The following is a 22,433-nucleotide window of genomic DNA, read 5'->3' as shown; positions in this document are numbered from 1 at the left end:
ATATACATAAATAAAATATATACATATGCACATACATAATGTATGTAAATATGTATGTTGTATATAAAATGTATGCGAAAATTCAATCCATTTTGCTTACACTACCCTGCCTGTATGATTACAACTGCGCCTGCATTCATACATACATATACACATATCTACAAGCATGCATATATAATATGTATGCATATGTGCCTTGATGTATAATTTGCAAATACACTTATACATACATAGGTATGTATGTATTTATTTTCATACCACTAATTTGCAATTGTTGTTGCTAAACATCACAACTTGCCAGCTCTCTCATTCGTTTGGTCGCCTTTTTTTCTACTTTTCGTAATACTGTTTTATTGTAATTATTATTATTGTTGGTATGTATGGGCTTGACATGCTCAATTATACATTTTTGAAAAATCCACTGAAATTGGAATTGTGCACACTGACTTCGGCGGTAGCGATGGTGATTGACTGTACTTTTAATTTGGTTACGCTCGAAAAGAAAATACATGTATAGTAAAGTAATATTGATTGAACTGCATAAGCAACAACTAAAACTAAATTAAAATGCATATACATATGTATGTGATGTAAACGATGACATAAAAAACAAAAAACAAAAAAAAAAAAACAATTTAATAAAAACAATAAATTAAAAAACAAAAAATTAGAAACAAAAAATTAGAAACAAAAAAACTAAAAATAAAAACAAAAAATTTAAAAAAATATATAAAAGCAAATAAACTAAAAGTAAAAAATAATAAAAACAAAAACAAAAATGTTGAAAACGTATGTATGTATGCATGTGTAAATGTTTGCAAAATTTTTTTATTGTTTGCTTTTTTCCAAATAAGAATTTATTATAATATTATATAAAAAATTTTTCTGAATGTATTTATAAATCCTGATAACATGGAAGCTCCTTAATATCGGCTCCATATTATAAGTGAAACAAATCAAAGTAGAATTGAATCTTGTTTTTATAGCATTCTCAGAGAAAATGTATCATAGAAAATATTATTTATACCATTAGAAAGTATAGATTTCAACGAACATAAAGCCTACTGACTTTTAAGTAAAATCTGATATTTTGACGTGAGAATTTTTGATTGAAAATTCAGGTGATTTTTCGTTATTAAGTCAAAATAAGGAGAAAAATAAGTATATATTATAAATTACTTAAAACAAAAATGTCTGTAAAAGCTAAAAATGAAAAACCAAAAACTGGATTATTTTTATTTTTCTAATAAATCTTGAGAGACTTAGAGATCTTTTCGTTACTAAAAACTTTATTTTAATTTTTCATATAAATTTTGAGGTTAGCTGAAAAATATGCTATTACAAAAGTTGTAGATGTTTTTATTTCCTACAACTTTGCCATATAACTTTTTTCCATTTCACTTGTAGTTTTTTTCACGACCTCAATTCGTCCGCAAATATTTTTTTTCATTTTTGTTATTTTATTCTTATTCTTTCATTTCCATCGGGTTTCATCCTAATATGATTTTTTTTTTGCTTTCAATAGTTATCTAACCTGGTCTATAGAATTCGAAGTAGCAATTTCAATTTTAGCACAGCAGTAATTAAAGTAAGCAAAAGCCTTCTTAATATTTGTTACTTTATCGCACGAAATACTCAATTAACTAGACGCATTCCACATACAAACAAACAAACGTACAAACAGCCAAGCATATGCATGTTCAAAGACATATTGTTGGCAAACACCTTTAAATACTTTTATATATTATAAAAATATAAATATCTGCAATACCTGAATGACAGAACTAGCTGAGAACCAGTATGTAAAAGCACACAAACATACATACATATGTATTCATGTATGTATGTATGCATATCTACAGGTATAAAAAAAGCAATGGGAACGACACAACAACAACAACAACACGAATGTGCACTCGTAACGGTTAACAAAAACAAGAAAAATTGGCATGAAGTATTTGTTGAACACAGTTACTTTTAATATTAATAAAAAAAAAAGCCGAGAATACGAAATGCAAAACGAAAGAAAATCAAATGAAATCATAAGCCAGTCAACGGCGTTCAAAGCAACAGCAACAACAACAACAAAAGAAACATGAACAAGTGAGTATTGGATAGTTGTAACAACAACAAACAGCATTTTAGCAGCTAATACAAAAGTAAGTAACTACAAATAGTGTTGTACAGGCTATACGAATAGCCCAGGTAAAGCAGGCAGGCAGGCCGGCCGGCAGAGGGAGGGCTAGCTAACTGTGAGCAACGACGTAAAACTGAGTTGTCTCGTATGGACTTATTGCCGGCAGCGCTACTAGAGTTATGAGCGTAAATGTATGTATGTTTAAATGAATTTCCCGCACAAACACACAAACATATACATATATACATACAAATATAAAATATTAACCAAAGGTATCGCTGTACCTATAAGCAAATACTTGTAAACATAACTACATTTGTATTTATGTATATATATATAATAAGTATATCTGTATTTATTCACAAAATACCCACAGTTAGCTTCATTGCAGTTAAGCTTTATTATTTTTTACTAGCTTGCTCAACTCGGCAAACCAACGCGCTCAGCCCAGCTCAACTCAACTCGAGTCAACTATGATTTAACAATTTTTGCAAAATGGAATTAAAATAGACGAAAGAAAAATGTAAAAAAAATAACAGAAAAAACAAAAAAAATAGTTCGTTCACCCGGCCTTTCTTGTCGCTAGACTCTCACCGGCTCAGAAATTAACAGAAATCAAATTAGTTACTCTGCGATGAAATTGCTGCAACTAATTGCAAAACTCCTATTTTATGTTTGTATGTACTCAATACAAATAAATATTTTTTGAAAATAGGAGACAATAAAAATATGACAAATTTTACGATGCCATATTCGAGCTACAACAACGACGAACGTCAGCCACACATACAACTAGTACGCCAGGTAATGTCAATCCACTAACTGAATGTAAGTACATATGTACATACATACATACATGCATACATATGTATACTCGTACTACTTACTAAGCAAACGCCGACGTTGGCAAGTGGTGAAGACACAGCTTCAGTGTAAGAGTTCAATTACCTTTGCTTTGGAGCAACAAAAACGAAGGCACAGCACAACGAAATCGCCAACCAAAAACAGACATTAAAAGAGCTAATTATAGCATAACAATCACAGGGACGGTCGGCCTTTTACTCTGTTGGTCGGTTGGTGTAAATGCATAGGCCAAATGTCGTTACTGGGTTTGCGTCTTCACTAAGCACCACCGTGGTATTCAATATGGTGTTGCATATTTCATTTGCAATTGTGCAAAATTTTGAATCGCATTCCTTAAAAGTTTCGCAACAAACAGAAACTAGATACATACATACATACATATATATTTATATTTATATATATGTATACTTTGTGATTTTTTGAACCAAAGTTATGCTCGTCACAATCGTTGCTAAAGTGTACAAGTATAATTTATTACGAATCTATTGTTGCACAATTTACCGTTATATTTAAGTTTCTTTTTAGTTTAATTGATGTATATTCCATACCTGCCGCCGGTTACATTCGATACTTAAGAAAACTTGACATTAGAGGGCGAATATGTTCAAACTTTGGATCACCAATGGGTAAAATTTTAATTTTTTAGCTGTTTTTTTGTTTACATCCGAAAATGGAATTCATAAAATGCAAACATGGCCAATAAAACTCAAGAGGTTTGGTGAAATGTAAATTTGGGTCGATTTTTAAATTAGCCAATGCTCTGCTGGTGTTGTTGTGGTAGCGGTTGTCTAGTCCCCGCTTAGGTTGGTTGTCGTCGAAGTAATCTAACGAGAAGCTTAGAATTCGTGCTGTTTAAACGGGGTCGGACCATAGGAAGAAGAGTGGTAGATGAGTTGGATTCGCTGGTCACCCAAATAGGTGGTTAGAGTCAGGCGGGGACTCATTTCATGCTGGACATACATATATTTGGTATGTCGGGGTCGATTCTAGATAAGTAGGAGTTTAACCCGCTACAGTACCCAGAACAAAGCTGCGAAAGGGTCGCTCTAGATTCTCGCGGTAACTCGAGCTCTTCGTCTGCGATGGATGGTGGTTTGGCTCGAAGTATGCGATTCACTGAGACGAAGTCGGTGAAGTCAATACCTTTGTTCCACTGTGAATGGTCGTCAATGCGTCTCTAAAGTTTGTTGCATCAGAAGTACATCCAGTTGAGTAATCGCGGTCGTATAAGGAGGAAGGAGGACAGGTTGTCGGATGTAATACCTAAAATCTCAGGGTTGTTTATAGTGTTGATAGTTGATTATGATCAAGTAGATCAAGAAGTATTCCCTTGTCCAGCTAGTAAATATGGATATAGAAGAAACGAGAAAGATCGAAAGATAGCTGTTTACTTTCGGAAAGTACACCACCCTGCAGAACCCTCTGTTTAATTCTTCTTCTTATCGGAGCTGACAGCTCAAATAGTTCATGGGCCACCTCTTCAGGCCTGGAGGGAGCGTGGATTGTTCGATGTCTTCTAATAACGTTGTATGGGTGTTTATGACGCTAAGTGCTGTGGTAGTGCTGTGCACTTTACGGAAACCATATTTTTTTATTATTATTTTTGCTTCCAGCTAGGTGGTAATTGATCAATTTATTACTAAAGGTAAATCCGATATCCACCCTAAAACCCTTAAGGTCCATTTCAGATTATATGTACTAGTAAAAAAAAAATATTATATATAAGATGGAAAAAGCTAAGTCATCTGCTTCCCAACTGTTCGACAGTTAAAAAGGAGATAAAAAAGATCACCGGATATTGATATATAGTGTTTTGACATCATCGCAAGATACCAACCGATTCCAACCAATTTTTAAGTAGTTGTTACTAATGCAAAGGATATTTTCCATACCTGGTTTTCAGAGGAAATATTTACATCTTTACTTGGAGCTAAGGAAAAATTGTGGGTAACCTTTTCATCGGTGTTAATATCATGTGGCCATTTTAGGTGAAAAACTTATGTGTGTTACTAAATCACAAAATAGGTAGTAAAAATCTGATCCTGATCTTCACATTTTGAAAAGTGAACTTTTCTATGTCGTTATTGAAGAGGTTGTTTTAAATTTCGGACGATTAGACGAAATGGACGAAGTTAAGAGTATTTTTATACCTGTCTTTAAGGGACGTTTTACATCAGATTTCAAAACTTTAAAGCGTTTTCCCACAACACACTCGCCAAAGTCGGTAGCTTCATCACTTCAAAACTGCTGCAGCGATCCTTTGAATTTCTATTTCTGTACGTAATTTACGAGGTAACATAATTTTCAAAATTGTTAAAATTTTTATTTTACAGAAACAAATTAACTGATTTATTTTTCGCAGAGCATCACGCGAAATCCTTCCTTACTGGGGAAAACTATTATCTAATGAATAAATATTGATTTTTCGATTTCGGATGATACAGCACTAATACAGGAGAAGCCCCTAAACCTCTTTTTTCCGAGACACGTTCGAATGATTGCTGCGACTGGCGTATTTTTAAAATTTTACGTATCATTCTTTATATGTCATACTTCAAAAAATCCACAAAAACATGCCTCTTTTTGTACGAATTAACCCCACTCCTCCTTTAAGCTCAATACTCTTTTTCATTTAGAGGTATGTTTTGTTACATCTTTTTACCAATGCTTTCTTGATAAAAAAAATTGTTACGGTCTGGACAAAATCTGTTTTGTTTTCCACTCCCCTAAAAACGAAGAAAAAGAGGAGTTTTTGATTTCACTAAAGTAGAGAAATTTAGTAAAAGGAAACGAAATTAAATAAGAAAGAATGCCAATTATGAGGAGGAAATTCAATAGATATCAAATTTACTTTTAAAAGTGTTGTATTTCATCTCAAGTTCGTCTATGGTACGCAATTAAAAACAACCCTAATGTGGTGGTTAGCTATAGTTCGGCAGACAAATCGATCATTAAATTTATCCCTTGTCGAAAAGTCTTTACGGTCAAATAACACCTGGTTCTAGCCTAGTGAATGCTGATTTGTTTCGCAGCTAATCTGCTTTTCCTGTAGGTAGCTAGATCCTGTGACATTGTAAAGTCATGCGCTAATGATGAAAAGTGATGTGAATAGCTCTCCAATAGCGAGAAAAGATGACTCCCATTTAATTGGCGTTACACAAATGTAGGGATTAGAGTTCAAAGGTTAAAACAAAGAATTTTACAAAGTATGGTATTCCGTTCTGCTGCTAAAAATATTTAACAAAACATTGGACACTAAGTTGTCAGTATTATGAAAAATCTCACTGATAATTGAGGTTGTTCAAAATCTGTATATCTCTGAAGATCTCTTTAACTCAAACATAATTTTTACTCGATCTAAATTGTGTTACAAGTTCATATGAGCCAACTTTTTAAATCGAAATTAAACAGATGTACAAATGTATTTTAAAGCACAAAATAGAATTTTAAATAAATTGGCAAAAACAAAACGTCTCTGGTCGTGGGCGGCATCACAATTAAAATCGACCGATTAAATAAATGGGTAATATATTTTACCCAAATACTTCGCTATTTATATTTTATACAAATGTGTTTGCTTAGTTACTCGACTGTAATGCGATTTTATAAAACATTACGATCATCAATTCCTCTTTGCATTGCACATTATTTTATAAAAGATACAAAATTAAGTCGAAAATAGGTGTGCAAACAATAACAAATCGGTCGAAAACAAACAGCAAAACAATGCCGAAAGCACGACGAGTACTTGTATAAACTAACCAGACGAAACAGACGGCAATGACACACCGACGGCGGACGAGAAAATATTAGTGCCGCTGCAGCGGTACCATAAGCAGCGTACAGACGAATGTCCAACGACCGGCAATCGTGTGACGAGCCGCACAAAACGTGGAAATGCCACGAGAGCTCGAGAACGTGAAATGAACGAGAGAGAGAGAAAAGTGCAAAAACTTTGCCAGACACACAGATACAGGCAATAAATATATGTGTGTGTGAGTGAGTTCATAAAACAATGAGAACATGGCAACCACTGATAGTCGCATGTTGAATGTGCGAAAGAAATGAAAGAAAGGAAACCAAAAGTACATACATATGTAGAGAATTGAAGTATAAGAAAGTAAGATAAAATACCAAATTGAATAGGCGAGGTAGTGCGTGCACAAAGGCCGAACAAGAGAACGTGCCAAAAAGACAGCGTGATACAAAAACGTGGATCCAAAAGGAAATGAACGGACAAAAACTAAGCAAACCGACAATCACGTGCAGGTATGAATGACAAAACGGCAAGTGACGGCAGGAGGAACTACGAGATTCCCCAAACAGAGAGCCCCGTCAAAGGGGTACACGAAACTGCATGTGTTGGGTATAAAAGTGGCGCTGGCTGACGTTTAGGACGGTGACGTAGACAAAACAGAGACGAGCATAAATAGTCATTCGACGGACTACAGGCAAGACACTTGAAATAAAAGCGAAAAAATAAGCACGAAAACACCGGCAAAATTTTTGTTGGGAAGACAAAAGAAAAATGTTAAATAAAATTAAATGATAAACTTATCAATGTGTGAATCAGGAAAAATAAAAAGGGAATATATGATTAGCAGACGCTAAGGAAAGATAGAGTAGAAACTTGTGCTCTGTTCGAGCCGAAGTAATGATTTTGCTTAAAATGATTTGATAACAAGAAATTTTAATCGAATTTTAAATCGTTTCACAAGTTTATATAATAATATTTTCGAATATTCTATGAAAATATCGATGATTTAATAATATTTAACAAAAATAAAAATACTTTCTACTATAGATGTCAATTTTCTTTCAATTTTTTCTAAATTTTTACGTTTTTCGCTATCATCTCACTATGTTCCTTCGTTCACTACTTATAATTTTATTTAATCATTCTTGCAACTATCTTAATCAACGAATTAAAATGCAAATGGAAAGTAACGAACATGTTGTATTAAAGGGTTGCCATCAGCTACATAAAGAATTTTAAGAAAAAATATTCCGTGGTCCAATTCGTTTGAGATTGCACCGCTGACTTAGATAATATTCCTTGCCCAATTTCATGAAGGTATCTATCCAAATAAAAAAGTTGTCCATACAAGGACTTGATTTGGATCGTTAAGTTAGTATAACAGCCACATATATGTTATAGTGGTTCGATATCGGCTGTTCCAACAAAAGAGTACGTTCTTGGCGATATCTCAAAAACTGAGGAACTAATTCGTGTCAGCTCGTCACGCTGATCATTTATATATACAGCGTCTACAGCTCGTGGTGGCTCTATATCTTGTATTTTTATCGAAAAATCATCTTTTCAGATGAGGCCCATTTCTGGCTTAATGGCGCCTCTAGTTTATTTCCTTGGGAGTTATGTTAAATCAAAGGTTTACGCCATTCAACCAGCAACGGTCGAGGAGCTCATATACAATGTTCAGCACACCAAAGCCAAAATTTCAGTCGAAATACTGCACCGGATCATCGAAAATCGGCGTAAACGGGTGGAGGTATGCAAAAGGAGCCGTGGTGGCCATTTGGCCGACATTTTGTTTAAATCATAAATGACATAAAATTATCTGCATAACAGAAAAACAGGCCCATTTTGAGCAAATTTGAGTATTTTATTTCATCTTAACATCACGTCGTTCTTGTTGGTAGACCCTTCACATACACAGGGTCTCCGACGTTTCCTTCTGGGTGTTACAAACTTCGTAGCAAACTAAAGATACCCTGTTCCAGGTATAAAACATCAACTAAAATCATTAAATCCAAATTATAAAATACGGCTGTAATGTGCATGCTATCAACTACAACACGCAGTTGGCAACTCTGATCTGCAGAGGTGAATTGTCGCGACAGGCACCTTAAAACAAAAAAAGTGGTGGTACATAGAACGTACTTACTACTCATAATTGTTGTATGGAATGCGCTGCAGATGAGGAGATTACGTTGATGGAGATGGGGAATTAAAGTGATAGATACAAAAAGAAAATTAAGTTACATTTTCTTGTGCGCTCGCTAAACGAATTTGAGTGGCATTTTATATAACAATGGCTTCGCGCTATAAACAGTTTTTGTCTGAAATGAAAATACACAAACAACTATTAATTTTATTGGGCATGCCATCCATACCACATACACGCACACAATTACATATACACACATGCACTGGTATACATTTTTGATACAGAGTGCAACATTTGATGAAAAATACGTATGCTCTTAACTGTAGTTGAATGATTTAGCATATCTTACACCATGCAAAGACCAAAAAAAAAGAAAAGAAATAAAATTTTCCATTGCAATTGCAAGATGTCTCGCCATTCTTGTCCCACTACTCACGGCTTCGACACAAGCATTTGCCTGGAGAAAAGAAGATTGACTAGTTGTCGACGGTTAGTCAATTGGCGAAGATTGAGGCGAATGTAGTACGAACAAGAAATGATACGTCTCCGCATGGTGGGACGTTGATATTGCCTCTTTTGTTGCTGCAAAACTTGTAGTGGCGGTTGAGTGTTTGTTCTCATTTGCACGTAGCCACTCTATAAATTTTATTACTTCGAAGTCATTTTTTTTTTTGTTTAGGCGGGGCAGAGCTGCCAATCTATTCATTTAATATGCATTCATTTATTTTTAAACGCTTATGCAAAAGAAAAGCCATATCGGCGATATAATTTGAAATATAATTTTTACTTTGATCTTTTGCAAAAAATATTAACTTGAGTTATACCGAAACTATAATACACTCCATAAATAGCAAAGTTTCTTTACAAGAACTATTGGTCAGTTTGTATGGCAGCTATATGCTATAGTGGTGCGATCTAAACAATATATTTGGAGAATGTACCGTTGCCTTGGGCAATAATTCATGCCAAATTTCGTGAAGATATCTTGTCAAATAAAAAAGTTTTCCATATAAGCACTATATTTTGATCATTAAGTATGTATGGGAGGTTTAAGCTATAGTGGTCCGCTAACGACGGTTCCGACAAATGAGCAACTTCTTGAGGAGAAAAGGACGTGTGCAAAATTTCAGATTGATATCTCAATAACTGATATCGCGTATATATAGACAGCCGATATGGCAAAATCGGCTTAGCTCGGCATATGATCATTTATATACGCATGTACAATGTTTTAGAGGGTCTCCGATGTTTCGACGTTGGGCGCTACAAACTTCGTGACAAACTTAACTTTGATATTGGCAGACAAGACCCAATAAACTTACTAAAGCTGACATATTATAGAAAAGGTGACCTTGACAGGTTATTAACCTAGCCTTCTTATAGATATGCAACGAATTAAGTGATTTATAAATTTAATATTTTCTGCCTATAACCGGAAACTGTTTGGAGTCAAAAAAATATAAGCACTGCGCGAATTCACAAATTGCCTGGGGTTCCACCGCAGCAACATTTTACTTAACTATTTTAACAAATTTAAATTGAGAATATTACAATTTTTTTTAGAAACTTCCCAAAAAATCAATAGAAAAGTAGTTACTTTTGTAGCACCTGCATGCTGCATCTTTTGATAATCACCCCAGATGGCATCTCTAATTTGCAAATTTACAAACGAATAGACAAATGAAAGAGCGAATCAACAACGATAACAACCGAAAAGGTTTGCGCGACCCGTTTTGCCCGCCAACCATTCCACAAAATGCAAGCCGGACGATGATAGAGCGAAACCGTGTCGATTCTCTTGAGCAACGCGACATAACAACAACAAAAAGATATTCGACGACGGCGATACCACCACCAGCACCATTATGAGATCCACTTCTCATATCCCGACAGCGGCAGAGTCGCAATTTTTTAGTGCTTTTACTGCTGTTGCTATCTTTGTACTTATACTATTATTTTTTAAACTTTTATTCACCATTTTCGCTCTCTCGTAAATATAAGTATGTCTACAATATTTGTGTGCATATCGCTAAAATTTTGCCGTCCTCTATGTTGACGTTGTTGTTGTTATGCCTGATATTGTTGCTATTGTTCCGCTGTTTTTTATCTAAAGAGTTGATTGAATTTTTTCTTTTCACATTTTTTTTTCGCCAATACTGCCTGCGCCGTCGCATTTATGGCGAACGCTTACTTGTTAGCCACCTTTCCATCCATATGCCTTAGCATGCATGTATGTCTGTATGTATGTGACTGTGGTATATATACCCGCCCTCCCCACTAAAAGGCAAACAGCACAAGCAGCCAGTCAGTCAGCCAATTTTTGTCGACATCTGCGTAGCGACGCATATACAAATATACATAAATATGAATACAAACACGTGTGGCTTGGTATGTCTCGGAGACTAATATGCAAGTGTGTATTTATACTAAGGTGGTACTAAATTGCGTGGTCAAAATAAAAAAAAACATTTGTTGTAGACTATTTTGTTCAAAAACGTATTAGACTATAGTTGACCTCTGCTCTCTAGTCAAAACATTTACATGTGAAAGAAACAATAAATTTTCTAATATGCATATGCGGTATATTTCTTCTCTATGTTCTACTTTTGTATACTATTGTAATTTAAAATAAATTTGTTTTTTGTAATTACGAAAACTGTTAATTAAAAATTATTTTTAAAACTTTTATCCCAAATACCAGATTGCAAAAAATTGTAATCCCTTAAAACAGATTAGACTTAAGTATTAGAGTTTGAATTTTGAGTCAACATGCTGGATGAAAAATTAGATTTGATGACGATTTTGGGATAAAAATTAGATATTTAATAATACTATATTTAAACATTGTTTAATCCAAAAAAGTTTGTAGAAATTCGTTAAAAGTCCAAAATCTATATCGCTATCTTGTATCACCAACAAACTATATGGTCAAGATTATCGACAATATTACATATAGGGAACAGACTGAACAAACTATTGTTAGAATTGTAAAAAGATATTATTTTTGAAATTATGTATCTCACTTTTAATTAAAATTAAAATTTATGATACTTTCAAATTGTGCAATATTAATTTTTATTTTTTCATAATTTTCCTAACTGCATATACATATGTACATATGTATGTAAATAATGTAAAGAATTTATTTGCGCACCACCCTTATGTGCATAGAACAACTGCAGGGGTGTATCTGTGTGGCATACCATATTTACGTATGTATGTGTGTGTGTTTGTAGTTGTGCTTTGGCAATACTATTGTTGCTTTTGTTGTTTTTATTGTTGGCTCTGCTGGTGCTGCTGCTATTTGCCACACCGCTCGTTTCTCACTTGCGCTTGATGTTGTTATTCATCGTCGTTTTCGACGATTACTTTTTTTGTTTTTGTTTTTGCTGCTGCCCCTGTATGTATGCATGTGTAGTTGTTGTTATTAATACGTGTGCTACAGTTAAAGATACATAATTATTTCTAAAAAGCAACTTCTGCCTGACCATTGTCGTAAATTTCTCGAAATTTCACGATTCGCCTAAGCAAACCGTAATTGCAGGTTTGCCGATAGCGAATGTATGAAAACTGTACACGCATACCGTTGAAATAGATGCCTTATTATAATACATGCAAAAGTATGTAGGTATTATATATGTATAAACGAATGTTTGTACATATGGCTTATGTGTAAATCAATACAAATGTACATGCATCATATAAATATATAGTTACATACATATGTGTACAATATATTGTGTATAGATACACATTTGAATCGATCAAAAAACGTATCTAAAAATCGAAATCTCTAAATAAAACTTACCGGTCGGTCTATTGTGCCATTCCGCGGTTATCGTCTTTACGCTGCTCTTTTTGCAAGTAATCAATCGTCTTACAAACGTTTTACCACACACATAACACTTCACATATAACGGCAATGTCTTGTGTTGTTAAAATGTTTTAACAATATTCTTTTTTTTATCAATATAACACTGTCTCAGTAAATTTCCTCGACATTAAAAATAATTTTCTGATAAACGCAAGTGTAATAATATATTGTTTTGTTAGCATAAGTTTCAACTACGCACTGCACTTCTTATTTATGGAATACATAAATGTTACTAGGATTAACACTGATTTTAGGCGCTTCACATTTAAATTTGTAGTACATCGAATTTGCATCTTGCGAGCCTTTTCCCGAACTAATAGCGCTTAGTTCAAAGGAAAAACATTTTAAAATTGCTAAGTGACGTCCATAAACTCATATATTTTAGATTTAGGTAAGAAGAAAGTGCCTAAAAATTCTGATCCATAAAGTAAGCCACGAAGTATACAATTTTTACAGCCCACATTGATACACACATAATATATTGACAGCGAATGTTAAAATTGTTCCGATATAAAAAATATCAAGCATTGTCCAGACGATATTTGCGGCACAGCGAAATCAATAACACCCAATCTCACGACAATCGGGACTAGTAAACAGAATGAAAATGGATTACTATCCCAACAAATACTATCAACTCGAAAGCATTTCACAAAATTATATCAGAAATTTTTTTCTGTCGCTACAACAATAACAATAAGAATAATAATAATAGCAAATATTACCAACTTGAATAAATCTCGTCCTTATAAAAAATGAAAATTTCATTCCAGATGACAAAACTACAACACTTAAAACCGAAAAATTGGTAGCAAAAAACAAGTAAGGAAGGTCTAAGTTCGAGTGTAACCAAACACAAGGTAAAGTGATATACTGGATTTTCGTATATATTTTTTTTATTAAAAGTAGGAAATATTGCATACATTATTTACAATCATAGGCAAGAAGATACACTATTATTTGAGAGATTCCTTCCGAACTGCATTAAGATTTCTAACATATTGACCGATAGATGCAGTAAATAGTCAACCGGAAGTCCGAAAATTGATATAGAGGTATATGAGGGCTAAGAGACCCGAGTTTACCTATATTTGGCACAAAGGCATGCTGTTTTCACAAAAATATTCTCCCCGAATTTCAATACTAGAACTCATGGACTAACCAATACTAAACTATTAACTAATTACTTTTTGTGCAAAATTTTACACTAATAACTGCATCGAAGTTTAATTTGTATACTGAAAAGTGAAAGACTCAGACGCAATTTAAGAGTTTGTTATATGGAAAGTAAGAGTGGTTGTCAACCGATTTCGACATTTTCACATTAGCTACATTTGGATAGTTTGAAAGATATGTACATACATTTAATCATTTAGAGGATAGAGCCACGCCCACCTTTTAAAAATGTTTAGCCCACAAGTGCCCCTTACCAGTGCGATCACTTGCATCAAATTACAGTTTTGTATTTTATTTTATTTTAAGTAGTAAGATAAACGAGATAAAAATAGTAAAGCTTTCTTTATATCGCCAAATCGAAAACAAAAACCCTTTCCATTTCCAAGTATGAGAATTGAATGACTTAATGATAATATGCAATTTATTAACAGTTGTTTTAAACCTTTCAGTATACATTAAGCAGCAACAATTACTGAAGTGCATACATACATAAGTACATATATACACACATTTAAAAGTGCACATTGAAAAGAAAAGATAAAATAATAAGTTATTTACTCATACATACAATCAGGAATACTGCATATGTAAAGCCATATTGGATTTGAGTGCAAAATAAAACAAGTCATAAAACATTTGAAGCATTCGCAATAATTATACCATTTGGGAAAATTGTGGAGTAAAATAGCAGTATGTTATAAATATATTTGCTGTAGATGGAGCTGACGCATATAAAATGCGCTTAGGATAATTAATAAGCTATTAAACAGATTGGAATATCGGTCAAATTCAATAGCAAAACTACAACAAATATTTTATGTAGACCACTTTATAAGTACAGATGAGGCCTATGCTCTCTAGGAGTCTGCTAATTAAGCAACTTTGCAACTTGTATTGGAAAAAAGTTATGAACAGAAGTTAAGGAAAGTGTACTAGTGGAATATGCAGAGAAAACTTCTTAATCTGGTGGAAATATAATACAATAAATATAATTTACAAAATTAAAAAATTATTGTATAAATTACAAATTTACGTTACTTTTATTTGTCAACTGCTCATGCAGAAGATGAAAAACTTTCAAGTTTTAGTATTATTGTCACAGGTACATACTTGTACACCGCGTCTGTCAGTTTGTTGGATATTCCTCTTTGTTTGTGTTTTTCACAGCTTGTATAACAGCCTTTCGCGTTAAGCAAAGTATTATATATATAAATATGCATATGTATTAATAGTATATAAATGTGCACACAAACACACATACTTTTATACATATGGACGCGCGAACATAGTTTAGTTTGAGATTCTTTTACTCATTGCTCCCTCAATTCATTTCATTTCATATTTTATGTAAATCCAGTAATCCAACCAAGTCTTTTTTGTCGTCTTCTCTACACTGTGCATTTTGTTGTTGCTTCCTGCTAATATACGACACGAGCAGTAGTTATTGGTGTTATTACTTGCTGTCGGTTGATGTTTGCGTTGTCGGCGATGTGGTCTTGCCAGAGTCAGCCTAACTTTTTTGTTTTGCCTTTAATGATGTTGTTGTATTTGGTTTTAGATACAAATTAATGCTTTATACAATTTAAGCATCCATTGAAGTACGTACACAGACGCACGTTTAGGTACCTTTGCATGTGCATACATACTTACTTTTGTATATATGAATGTACTTATATAGTACTCAATTACTAGGTACCATAAAAATATATATGCAACAACAAAATGTAGCTGCGTATACGTATGTTTGTATAACGATTTCTTGTGCACATTCATGTGCTTATATGTACATACATGTATGCATGTTTGTATGACAATATATCAGCAGTTGAAAGTGTGGTGTATGTATGTGTATCTTTAGCAATCAACTGACACAAGAAGCGTCACAGCGTGGCGCGTACAAACATCAGTACATTATAAAATGCGTACAGATGCTAAAATCGATGTTCGTTCACATTCAAGAGGTGTGTGAAAGAAGCGAACAATAAGTAGAGTAAAAGCGATTTTGTGCGACAAGCTACGTTTTTATTCACATTTTACTCACATTACCACTCTCCGGCTTTTGCATCTGCTTTTCAAAATGGATGTAAATATGTACATATGTACCTATCTGTATATATTTACAGTGCCAACACTCGGTATGCCAGTTTCCCCACAAGCCTATTTTAATATAATGACCTGATTTTTTTTTAAAACTTTTCTCTATTTGTTCATAAAAATCACTTCATTTGAAATAAAGTTATAAACAAACTCATATACAGATGTGTACATACATAAATACATATATGCATTCAAACATCAGATGATCTCTCAAAAATGTGTTTGTATATCTTTAAAGCTTATCTGTTACAAAAACAAAAATTGAATTTATTTCAATATTTATTTTCAAACTCAAAATTTATCAAACTGAAAATTTTAATTTATGTTTTGTATGCAATAATTCTTAACAAATAAAAATGACTGCAAGTTAACTAGTATTAATAATAGAATGAAAGTCTCAAGTGGAGTTTTTTATAATTTCGCGAAAACGAAGATAGCAGTAGATTTAGCTAATAGTGGAGAAAGCTCAGCGTCAATATCAGTGCAGGTGCAAGCGACAGCAAAACGTACATATTTATGTTTTTCATGTATGCACATACACACAAAATAGTGTATTCGGCGACATTCCCGATGACGACAATACAAAAAAATTACAATGTTCATCGGTTTGAATGCACTTTATAACGATTGCATATACACGAACATTAGCGAATACACGACTTTTTCTTCCTTATAGCACTAGTAACTAAAGTCAAAATTCCATAAAATGTACTTCAACTCTTAATATGCTATTTTCACGTTGCAACCGGTACAAACCATTGCGTATGTAGATATACATATATAATATTATAAGGCATTAAATATTGGTACGTAAGTCGACTTGTACAACAATATGGTCATACACAGTTGTTTTAAAATTTATACATATGATTAAACTATTGTTAAATCATAATCGAAGGGTGGCATCGTAAGTGGTGTCATTGTGAGCGAATAGCGAGACAAGAAAAAATGAATTAAAAAAGCAATCAACTAATTTCGAACAAACTTCTCTACAACACAAACGCAAACACAGTCATTGACGTCGCCATCGCAATCGCCATCTCGCGTTGCCTCTCGACGTCGCGGAGACAAACGAAGCAAACTCGAATGAAATCAAATCCAGTGGGGTAAGGTGCGATGTGCGGTCGCGAATGGGGAGCTCTGCTATGGGCACTGTACGACGGTCAATGCAAACAGTCAAACGTTCATACACGAATACCTATATAGCAATCAAGCACACAAAAGTCCAGTACCACAAATTTCAATTATGCAAATCGCCGCGCTCAGCAAGAAATCTTCTTTTTCGTCTTCACACTGTATATATATTTAACATTCTTTACACAATTTTCTTTTAATATTATCTTTCAGCATGCGGTTTTTTATCTTACTGTTTTTTTTTTTTTTTTGTTTTCTCCTTAATATATTCTGTCTCTTTGACAATTATTCTTTACTTGTTTCATTTCGAAGCTTCCTATTTATTTTTATCACAGATATTTATTGCACTTTGTTGTTTATGTCCATTTTGCACTACCGATCAACTATTATTATAATTAATTTTTTTTTTAAACAAAAAACAAAAGAAAATTGACTGCTATCGCTTTTTGGGGAAACGCAACCAAATACTAACGATGAACAGCAGAAAATGAAAACGAAAAACCCAACATCGCCTTCGTTGGCTATCGTTGACGCGAAGTACAGAAATTTTTCTTCTACTCGTTTTCTCCTAATTCTCGATTTTCACCGAGTGTCTGCAATTCAACTAAAGCGAAAAAATTTCAAAGTACTTTATCGCTGTAATTACATAGCTTTTTTATAAAAAGTTTACTATAATCTATAGCCGGTAGGTTCATAAATCAAATTTTGAAATATTTATTAATTAATTCCCACTTATTTTACCGTTTACACAATTTTTCACACTAGCACAGAGACGTACGCACCAAATCAAAGACCTCCATTTTGTTTTCAGAATTCATTCTTTTTGCCGACGACGATTCAAATGACAGTTCAAAACGTCGACCCACTTCGCAGTATTGCCATATAATTGCACAAAAATCTCTAAAATTTAACTTTAACAAAATGAGGAATTTGTGGAGTGGAAAATAAATTGGCTCATCCCACTAACGATTGTGATTTTGCTCAATCACTAACATACATTAAATCTACCATATTTTTAAATAATTAGCGCTTTTATAAAATACTAACCCAAAGTTATTATTGATATTTTATAGATAAGAGTAAGATTTTTCGTTAAAGGATTACTAAACAAAGTGAGAACAGTTTTAGATCTACTATGGAAGTGCATTGAAATAAACCCTTTTGAGTTAATTCTGTTTTGGTTACTTCTTAATATCTACAAATTTTCAATGTTTTCATTCCTTTATGATTCGTATTTAAATCCTTAAAAAGCCGGATGCGGTATTTTGAATGGTGCAATTATGTTGCTTCTGCACTAAAAATAACAATTTTCAAAGTGCTTTGCACCATGGTAGGGTTAAACAAAACTTGGTGCTGCCATACATATTAGTAAGAATAATTAGATAGATTAATAGAAAATTAAACCAATTTAATTTTTTTATATTGTTTATTTTTATACCAGTTTCTTTTTCTTTTTACTGGGTTGTTCTGGGGAATTGGAGTCTACAAAGCTTTTAATTCCTTCGTTTTCATCACTTCCATCATCAGCTGTTTGCTCGTAATCGTCATCGTCAGAATCAGATGAGTCGGAAAACACCACTGGCCCGGTTGATCTTACGAACATAAATGTTTTACCAATGCGTCGACCCTCTGCAAATATATGAAATTAATGCAAACAAACAATTTAAAATTTTTACGATTTAAATATCAAAAATCTAGTAAAATAACGATCAAATTTATATATGAACATATAAGTATTTAGATTTTTAGATATTAAATGATACGTACGTGCTCTCAAAAATAACTGTCTGCACGCTTTATTCACAGCATTCTTTCCTTGGTCCTCGGACAAGCCAAAGATATAAGCTCTAAAAAAAAACCATAACTTGTTATTATTACACTTCGCAGCGTAGTTTAATTCATATATTACAGATTGGCTACATCGTACGGTCCACGCAATTCAAAAGGATTAGTTGCGCCACTACTGAAAATTATGTTTTTTGTTTTACCACGAACACAGTAATTGTGCGCCAGTTTTATCATATCCTTGCGTACACTGGAGTCTCTAATTGCTGGTCCATATTTGATTTCGAAGAATAAGCCTCTCTTGACACCAATTTGATATGCTTTTCGATTCACCAACAACTTGACACCTCCATCAGTGTCGAATGTCACCAAGTCTCCTGCGAAAGTTGTACAGCAGTGCTAAAGAAATAATTATATGTACTCCAAGTTAAAGAATTTTAATGATTAATTCAAATTACTGTTAGAGCAGCATCCGTTTTTGGTTGACCAGCTACCAAGTTGTATTTCTTCAAGTTAAGTGAATTCGTCTGAAAAATAATACAATTAAGTATGGTATGTATATAACTTATTCTAAATTTGTTTACCATGGCGTGCGCTACACTAACGTCAACATATAAAATTGTTAACCTTTGTAAAATTTTTACTTGATTTTTAAACTCGTCTTCCAAAGATTTTAGTGCAACAGGAGACGGAAATATGTCAGGAACACGCTTGGTAGCATCGCGTCTGCTATGATCAAACACTTGTTCAATAGCAATGGTTTTGTAACCCACTAACATAAGACATATATAATATATTAATAAAAAACATAAACATATGCATAGATGTATAATTATCTTACAACTAATTGCCTCTTTTATTATTTCTCTAAGCGCCTTCTCGTCCTTTTGATATGGTATGCATAAGTCATAAAAGGGATGTGTTTTCTCCATTCTTAATTGCAACTGAATCTTTTTTGACTCTCTATAACTGTTACTTATTGTTGAATTAAATTTAGCCCTCTTCAAGCTAAATTTTATTCATATTTTGAGAGAACTTCAGTGTTATATTTAACGTTGAATTTATATCACTTTTTTATTGACAATTTGCAAAACAATTCAATTTGCAACAAAAGTGACGTTTCTATTTTGACGTCGCGGTTTAAATATTTACATCAGCTGTTTGTTGCACGTGCAATCTGGGGTTGCCTGATTTATTATTGATGAAATTGTTTTTCATAAGTATAATATATGTAATAACTATTATTACTAAATTCGTAATCATTGTTAGAACCCAACATTTTTTAAAAAAAGATTTAAACTCTAACAATACTAAAAGAAAACTTTTTATACATTTAAAAAATAATTTAGGGAATATTTATAACTAAAGGATGTTGATGTTAATTAATTTAATTATAAATTTTTATACCCTTTACAGGGTATATTAAGTTTGCCGCGAGGTTTGCAATACCTAAAAAGAAACGTCGGCGACCCTAAAAAGTATTTATATATGTAAATGATCAGCAAGACAAGTTTAATTGATTTACCTAGGTATGTCCGTATTTCCGTCTGTATATACGCGAAATTGTTCAGATGGGACAACTATAGCATATAGCTGTCATACAACTCAAGTTCATGAAATTAGGAACATATTATTCAGATCACGAAAAAAAATGTATATATATTTGTAAATAATATATTGGCGCAAATTACCAATAAAAAATTTATTTGAAAATTGTATTTGGTACAACATAGTTTCAACTAATTTTTCTATATCTAATACATATAAATATGTGAGCAATTTAACTAATAAGTACGCTTTAATCATTAGAAATCAACTGTTTCCAATGAAAACAGTGTTCGTCTCTGGGCTATGTAAAATTCTGACCGGTTTTTCGTTTGCACTGCATTCGTTAGTCGCTTCATCCACATCATCAGATACACCGGAATCTTGTTTACTCTCCTTTTCATTTTCAAATTTCTTCGCTTTTATACGACGCGATTTTATCAATATACCATGTCCAGGACAATCGCGGTCTTCAGTGTAGCATTTCTCACGACAGCAGGTACGGCATAAACGGTACCCACACTTGATACCAACCGGATTCGCACATTGATCACAGCATTCCAAGCTACGTTCATGTTTGCCTTCTGGCTTATTGGGACGACGCAAGCGTCGGCGTAACTTTTTCATGCGCTTGCGAGATATTTCATTGCCGTCGGTGTCGAAAAACTGACGTTTCTGTCTATTGGGATCCTCAGCAAGGCGCACCTTCTCAGCTATAATTTGTTTATGCAGCTCTGGAGGCACTCGAATGTACGGTTGGCATAGCCAAGGTGGCAACGATAGATTCAGCTGTAAAAGAATTAAGATCAATTAGTAATATAGCAGTATAAAAATACCGTAATTTTTAGATAAGTTATTTGATTAATTTTTATTTTTTATCCTTTATAATTTAAATTATGATGTATTTAAATATTTTTTTAATAATAATTATAATGAAATGAACAATAAATTTTAATTAAGATTCTTGTTGCTTTGCGTACACATGTCATGAATGTCATTAAATAATTACGCATACGCAGTGGGCAACAAGCCAACCAAGGTCAGAGTACTTAGGCAATTACTTACACCGTCTTCGATGACCAAAACACTGGGGTCTACCTCCTCGGCATCATACACCTTCGCACCCACATGGAATGGCTCATATTTGTGTTTAATTTTTTTAACAACAGCACGAAAATGCTCCAACTGGTTTGATACTGCTAATTCTTCGCGTAAGTCAGCATTTGGTCTCAAGTTCATTCTTTTTTTGGAATCATTTTGGATTTTAAATAACACTTTAATGGTATTGTATAATTATGATAAAATTATGTATAAGTACATACAAATGATGGAAGATTTTGAATAAATGTCCACGTATATAAGACACTGGGCAGGGATATTGCTGTACAAAGTCCAAATACTCTTCGGCCATATCCCAGGTTTTCACCGATTCACCCGTAAATATGGCTGGATTGTGTAAATTTCCTTCAGCAGTCATGACACCATCCACTCCTGTTTCCGACAAGCAGCGGTTAATGTCCTCCAAACCAAGTATATTACCGTTAGCAAGCATGGGTATTTTTATATGTTGTCTATTAAAGGAATATTAATAAATTAGTTAAGTTTGAATTGTTTTCTATATTATAAAAAATGTTAAATTGCACGAAAATTCAGGAAAGAAAGTGAGCTTGCAAGAAAAAGTTTCAGCCGGCAAAATAATCCATTACGAAAACATTTTTCATATATTTTTTTTATAGAAACCGAGTTTTTTTTTTATTTGATTAATGAGACTACTGTACAACTTCGTTCTTCTCTCCATTATCGATTTTATTTAAGTTTTTTTCATTTCACTAAATTTTTATTTTTCCGGGTTATCAGGGGATGTTAAATTTTTCATCAAGATATTTTTTGAACATCGCTTCTTTGAGAGAGA

General features: G+C 33.2%; 3 protein-coding genes across 22 annotated transcripts in view; all 3 read right to left on the bottom strand.

Moving 5' to 3' along the window:
* The window catches only part of kis (chromodomain helicase DNA binding protein kismet), a 76,459-nt gene extending 58,441 nt beyond the window's left edge, over positions 1-18,018 (bottom strand). For 14 of the 18 annotated variants that reach the window (XM_036366696.2, XM_036366697.2, XM_036366698.2 and 11 more), the window contains exon 1: positions 17,933-18,018. The gene's annotated coding sequence lies outside the window, so the exon portion shown is untranslated. The other 4 variants (XM_036366692.2, XM_036366693.2, XM_036366690.2 and 1 more) reach the window with 4 other exon arrangements.
* A 580-nt stretch (positions 18,019-18,598) lies between these two features.
* Positions 18,599-20,090, bottom strand: Rpp30 (ribonuclease P protein subunit Rpp30). The gene is made up of 6 exons (XM_014240768.3): positions 19,818-20,090; positions 19,561-19,748; positions 19,435-19,503; positions 19,101-19,375; positions 18,959-19,038; positions 18,599-18,820 (listed from the first exon to the last, which is right to left on the bottom strand). Exons 1-6 carry the CDS (start codon positions 19,906-19,908, stop codon positions 18,624-18,626), a joined length of 900 nt encoding a protein of 299 aa, XP_014096243.3. The 5' UTR covers positions 19,909-20,090; the 3' UTR covers positions 18,599-18,623.
* A 544-nt stretch (positions 20,091-20,634) lies between these two features.
* Positions 20,635-22,433, bottom strand: part of Dus1 (Dihydrouridine synthase 1) — a 55,177-nt gene continuing 53,378 nt past the window's right edge. For all 3 annotated transcript variants that reach the window (XM_036366724.2, XM_036366725.2, XM_070106235.1), the window contains exons 6-8: positions 21,844-22,092; positions 21,587-21,761; positions 20,635-21,310 (exon numbers count right to left, since the gene is read on the bottom strand). In XM_036366724.2, the coding sequence (XP_036222617.2) occupies positions 20,789-21,310; positions 21,587-21,761; positions 21,844-22,092 (946 nt within the window). In that variant the 3' untranslated portion in view covers positions 20,635-20,788. The remainder of the gene's footprint in view (positions 21,311-21,586; positions 21,762-21,843; positions 22,093-22,433) is intronic.

This window comes from Bactrocera oleae, chromosome 3 (genome assembly GCF_042242935.1).
Source record: "Bactrocera oleae isolate idBacOlea1 chromosome 3, idBacOlea1, whole genome shotgun sequence".
Classification (NCBI taxonomy): domain Eukaryota; kingdom Metazoa; phylum Arthropoda; class Insecta; order Diptera; family Tephritidae; genus Bactrocera; species Bactrocera oleae.
The sequence above is the reverse complement of the archived record's forward strand: the minus strand, read 5'-3'. Positions and strand labels throughout refer to the sequence as shown.

Bases quoted from the DNA above. Each gene is read 5' to 3' on its own strand.
- Rpp30 (XM_014240768.3), bottom strand. From the start codon at position 19,908: ATGGAGAAAACACATCCCTTTTATGACTTATGCATACCATATCAAAAG. The intron at 19,504-19,560 runs GTAAACAAATTT...ATTATTTTTCAG, and splicing joins TTAGTGTAGCGCACGCCATG to ACGAATTCACTTAACTTGAA. The intron at 19,376-19,434 runs GTAATTTGAATT...TTATTTCTTTAG, and splicing joins AAACGGATGCTGCTCTAACA to CACTGCTGTACAACTTTCGC.